We start from the raw sequence: 5700 nt of genomic DNA on the forward strand, positions 1-5700 counted from the left end.
ATTTCAGCGTACAATTAGTTGAAGCATTTCCTCCACCTACCCATTCTCCAAGGTGCAAAGCAGACAAAACACTTAGATTTCTTAATGTTTTGTGGTAAAGGAATAACTGAATATTCATTCAAATATTAGTCATCTGTTACAGGTATTCACTGTGATTCTCAATGTATAAGCTTTCAGTAATCTGAATAGAGAAACAATAGTGCATCCTTTGGGTGACCAGTTATGTTCACCAAGTAGGTGGATTGTTCTTCAAGTAGTTGGACTGCTCTTCGCCTACCAACAGGCAAAAGTTTTCAAGAAAAGTCAACTACTGAATCTTATGCCTGGATCTTAAAATAGATCTCTTCAGCACTTCTACTGTTCCACCCTCATCATTTGAGCTAAACATCTACTGTTATGATGATACCTCCAATAAATAAATAAATATTTAGTCTGCATATGTCTCATGTATTAATAAGTTACAACCTAGAAATTCTAGATTTAAAATTACTTTTAAATAAACTGATGTGACCAGGTACTTCTAACAAGATCAAAATCAAACATCAAGCTTATTGGTGCAACAGGTACCATTACAAACATTAAACACATGAATTATTTATCAATACAACTAGTATCTCAGACTAAGCTTATAAAATACACAGATACCAGACTGCCTGCTATCAGGATAATTTTGTTTACTTCCTTTAGGTCTTAGGGCACTCTATTCATGCCCAAATTAGTTTCTAATAAGGCTTATCTACCTAGAAAACTTTAGGTTTGACATTTCTGCAGCCCTTGAAAGGAAAATGGAAATTACACAGTGGAAATACACCAGAAGAGATAGAATAGGCTGCTATTTCTCTTGCAGCCTCCCAGTTGAAGTTACCACAGCAGCAACTGGACAAAGAAAGCAGAACAAAATTCCCTCTGAGCTTTACTTAGCTTTTTTTCCAAAACCTTCCTGGTGATATAAGGAGATCCAAAGCTGACATGGAAGAATAGGGTTTTATCTTCATAAAAAGATCTATACCTGCAAATCAATCGCAAGTTCTCAGCTATTATCAAAAAAGGGCACTGCAATCTTTTCCACGGCAATAATACTTAACCAAAGAAAAAGTGTTTTTTTCCCCAAATATTTTTATTAAAAACAGAATTCCCATAAACAACTGTACAAAACATATTTCTTTGATCAATAAGTGAAAGTTAGCCAAATTTCTTTAGCTAGCCACATATGCAAAAGGAATTTTCTTCTTAAATAAAGAATATTTATGTTCATAACAGATTAAGCTGCTGTTGCTTGGCAATTACTAGGCAATCATCTTCTCAAGGGATGCTACATGTATACAGGTGACCTACACAAAAATCCAAAACTAATCAGAAGAGTGCAGGTGGAAGACCACTGCCAAAAAGTAAGCTCCAAGAACTTGGTATTTTCCATTGTGAAGAAGTAGTTGTAGAATTGCTGCTCTGCAACAGGAACAGAGTAATTCTTTATAAGCTTTAAGAGAATAATGCAGTTTAATGTAATTCTATCTCTGGCGTATGTAATAAAATAGACAGCCTTTCAAGTGTCTATACAATTGTAGATTGCTTTAGAGAAGACTACTCTAAGATCAAACCAGTTCAAACCTTTAGACAACTTCCCCCACACCTGTGAAACAAGGGGGTGTTTTTACCTTTATGAATTCCCAGAGTAATTTTAATCAAAATATATAATACAAAAATATAATAAAAATATAATAAAATAGAGAAGCATAAAACATATTATAATATAATCAAAATATATTTGGCACTATCCTTGGTGACCAAAGGCCAAAGTGAACCCAACCCATAAAAAATCGTCTCAGTTCGTAAAATTCAGCTAAACATTTGTAATGTTCTAGATTGAACAAAAAATGCAAACAAATGATATAAAATATGAAAGCAAGAATTCTAGATCAAACAGTACTTACTTCACTTTTAATTAGCTGGAGCCATTCATTAAGATAGTTAACAAGAGCAAATGCATCAGGGATATTGTCCCCTTCAGAGCAAAACTTCAGAACAATCGCCATTTGGATTCCTTTTGAACAACTGCAATAAAAACAGGCAGAGATTTTTTGTTTTGTTTTGTTTTATTAAGCACATTTATTAATTTATAAATTAAGCACAATCTCCATAAGGTTTAATTAAAAAAATAAATGAAAAACAAATCCAGATTCACTTGGTTGTGTTTTCACACTTCATGCTTTCCTTTCTCAATCTTGAATTTGTTCTTGGCTTTCTGCGCCAGGAATCCCAGGTTTTGGAAGTTATTCAGGGCATTGCTTATGCACTTAGTTTGCATTTTTGTCCTCTTGTTGGGGTATTTACACAGACCCTTTGACACAATGAATATCTTTCAGTGTATTTCAAACATCGGTTTTGCAGCCTGCATATCACTACTTTACTTATAAAATTCCCACTTTAAGAAAGAAAACAGTAGAATATAGAGAAAGAAAATTCAGGCAGGCAGAGTAGAAAACAGATAATACTTAAAAGCTGAAGAAGTTACAATTATTAATACAGGGAAAGAAAACAAGAGGGACCGAAAAAGTAAGAATCTAACTGGTCAGCCAATGGAGCGCTAACACATAAGATAAGCAAGCTTAACACATGGATTCTTAAATACACATGATTTGACATAATTGAAAGGATTTAATCTCAGATGGGACATTTTAAGTTTATCCCAGTCTGAAAGCTTCTCACTTCCTAAGATATTTAGCTGAAATTCTATTAGTGACTGAAAACAAATAAAAAGGTGCAGTTTACCCCAAAATGCAGGAGGGAGGAAAGGGGGAAATCCATGAATTGGCAGGATTAGCATATCAAAGCATGTGCCCACCAACTTAACAACTCATTCAACCAGAAACAATGTTTCTGAATATTTTTTTGCCCAAGTCTTTTTAAAATCAAAATATGGCCTTTCTAATCATCAAATGAAAATGCTTTTAAGAAATAGAAAGTATTATCAAAACCAGGAAGAATAAAGAGATTCTTGGGATGCAGCTCTGTATTTAAACAGTAGCAAATAAAAAAAAAGTGTAAAACACTGCTCAAGTCTTCCACTTGAATGGATAAACGTAAAGATAGAAATATTTCCATGTTCTGTTTTGCTAAGAGGGACAATGTTACAAAATTCACCTCTGCCTCCTACCAGAGGATCAGTAGTTTAAAAGACAATTTTACCTATCTACTAAAAACAAGACTTATGTTCCTGTATGCAGCTTACTCACCACTCAGTAAACAACAGTTTTGTGATGCCACCTCCAGGTATATGTAAAACTTTCTCTGTATCATTTATTCCAGGGTAAGCTGCTACTTTTTCCATTTCTTTCCATTTTAATCCCTGCATAAGGCCTTCCACTGACTTCTCAAGAGCAGGTGTAAGTAGGTAGCGTAGTGGAGTCCTAGGAACAAATCAAGAATACATTCAGTGCAAGAATACAAGACAACATAGATGATATTACTTGGGATGGAAAGGAGCTGCATGCATCAAGGACTGTTTAACTTTCTGCCACAAATATAGCTAAATGGTGTATTTTGCAAAGATATACTTGAATCTGAAGAAAGTTAGATAGAGTTCTTCCTTCAGAAATCACCACTGCATCAGAATTATTAAAAAAAACAAACACACACACCACTCACTTCAGCAATTATTTTTCCCCTGATTATTCAAGATACCCTCTTTTTGGATGCCCAAATAATTGGTGCATATCAAATACACAAGCACTTAAATAGGAGAACTGTTTAAGGGTTGTTGAAATGATTTACAAAAAAGTGGTGGTTATTTTTCCTTCGGATGGGAACTGATTCAATTAAAGTTAGTTAAAGTAAGCTTGGGCTTCACTTTGATATAATATTTTTAACAAGCTCAAACTACAAATATCTGCAGACTTCTGTTAAGTCTTTCAGTATTTTCTTAATGCATTACCCTCACTCTTTAACGAGTCTCTGGTAAAAGAATTATTCTGAGTAAGTCACCACAAGTGATGACTCAGAATACATAAAGTAACTATCAATCCCTCTCATTTCATTCCATGTTTGAAGATCACTCTACAAAATGTATGCAAATATCAATGGCAACTATATCTAGAACATGCATATACCTAGATCTCTTTAGAGCTCTACACATTTACACACCCTGGTGATAATAGTTGCTCTTTTTCAAGCACACTTTTTTTTTTTTTTGGTAAGTCACAGACTATCAAGGCCCTAAATCACCAAGTAATGCTTACTAAAAAAGGAAAACTCAAAATGCAGAATAATCAAGAAGAGGTAAGAAACTAAAATATTCTAAATAGTTAAAAATCTAATCGGTGAGCTGTATGTTAGCAGCTAGTCCCCAACAGTGCCTGCAGCAACAACAAACTAAGTTGTTAAAATGGAGGCTGACGGCGCAGGCCAAGTGCAAATTTACTTACAGTATATTGTTTGCTCAGTACTGTTGTCAGTAGACTAACAAAGCCCAGAGCCTAACACTGCATAACATACTATTTTAATAATATATTAAGTATCTTATGATCTACCTACACAGCAAAACAAAAGAATCTGACCCAAAAGTACTAAGTAGATGGATATATGCCAGTTTCCCCAAAATAACAGAAAAAATAATCAAATCATTTAAGGACACACACATACCCAAGAAGTTGCTCATCATCACGTTGGTATGCATGGCTGCTAGACAGAAGAATAACTCTGGCACATTTGCTGGTTTGCACCCAAGAAAGCAGTGCTTGAGAGAACGGCCTGTACTTGTTCTTTATGCAAAGACAGAGGGGGGGGGGGGAAATGTTTTGGGCCCTTAAGAAAAGCCGTAAGTCTACAATACTATATGTTATATTTAATGTTGAGCAGTGATGTAATTTTTTTCTTCATATCCACTCAATCTTCAGTTTCAGATATATTTTTAAAAAGTAGAGGACTCTGGTTATTTACTTAATCAAAAATATATGTATAATGATAAAAATTATGAAGACCACATTAATAATAGCTGTACCACTTGTTTTGTGTTCCATTAATACTAATGTAAAAAAAGAAAAAAACACTTTAGAACGATATGAGATGATAAAATTTCATAGTATTTTTCCACAATTTGAACTGCCAAAAATACTGCAATGCAATTTATGTTGGTGTGGTGTTCTGCCCATCTGAAATCACTATACAGTTAACAGTTAAAATTAATGTCTTTATTTTTTTTTCTCTTCATATTTATTGTCTTTGTGTATTTGTCTTTTCTTAAATAGCTTAATTTTTGCTGTCACCCCAATTTATTTCCTAATGCTCTCCATTCATTATATAAAAAAAATAAATGGACAAAAACCAGACTATTTTGTTTTCTCAAGACAGTTAATAACTAAGGACATATTTACACTAAACTCTACTGAATTAGCCAAGTTGTTTCAGAGCTTGCAACAAACAAGCAAGCAAACAAACCTCAACCATTAATGAAGGAAGGAGCCAGCTTTTGTTAGCTAAAATTGTATCAATTACAGAAAATGTTGTATCACTACACAGAAAAACATTTTGCTGTGTTTTTTTTGTATATTTTAAGAAAGTATTTCATAGTATAGCATTTTTTTTAGTTGGGCTTTAAGACATTATAATAACAGACTAAATTCATCTAGACCATTTGAAAACTATTTGCCAGTACGACGACTGAAATTGAACGCTGAAGTGAGAACAAACAATGAACATACGTAC

The 5700-nt window shown here is 33.7% G+C and overlaps 1 protein-coding gene across 2 annotated transcripts in view; it reads right to left on the bottom strand.

Annotated features, from left to right (window-relative positions):
* Positions 1 to 1096: 1096 nt before the first annotated feature.
* The window catches only part of PSMG2 (proteasome assembly chaperone 2), an 8139-nt gene continuing 3535 nt past the window's right edge, over positions 1097 to 5700 (bottom strand). For both annotated transcript variants that reach the window (XM_026094360.2, XM_026094361.2), the window contains 4 exons: positions 4639 to 4757; positions 3234 to 3407; positions 1932 to 2052; positions 1097 to 1446 (listed from right to left, as the gene is read on the bottom strand). In XM_026094360.2, the coding sequence (XP_025950145.1) occupies positions 1354 to 1446; positions 1932 to 2052; positions 3234 to 3407; positions 4639 to 4757 (507 nt within the window). In that variant the 3' untranslated portion in view covers positions 1097 to 1353. The remainder of the gene's footprint in view (positions 1447 to 1931; positions 2053 to 3233; positions 3408 to 4638; positions 4758 to 5700) is intronic.

This window comes from Dromaius novaehollandiae, chromosome 2 (assembly GCF_036370855.1).
Source record: "Dromaius novaehollandiae isolate bDroNov1 chromosome 2, bDroNov1.hap1, whole genome shotgun sequence".
Taxonomy (NCBI): Eukaryota; Metazoa; Chordata; class Aves; order Casuariiformes; family Dromaiidae; genus Dromaius; species Dromaius novaehollandiae.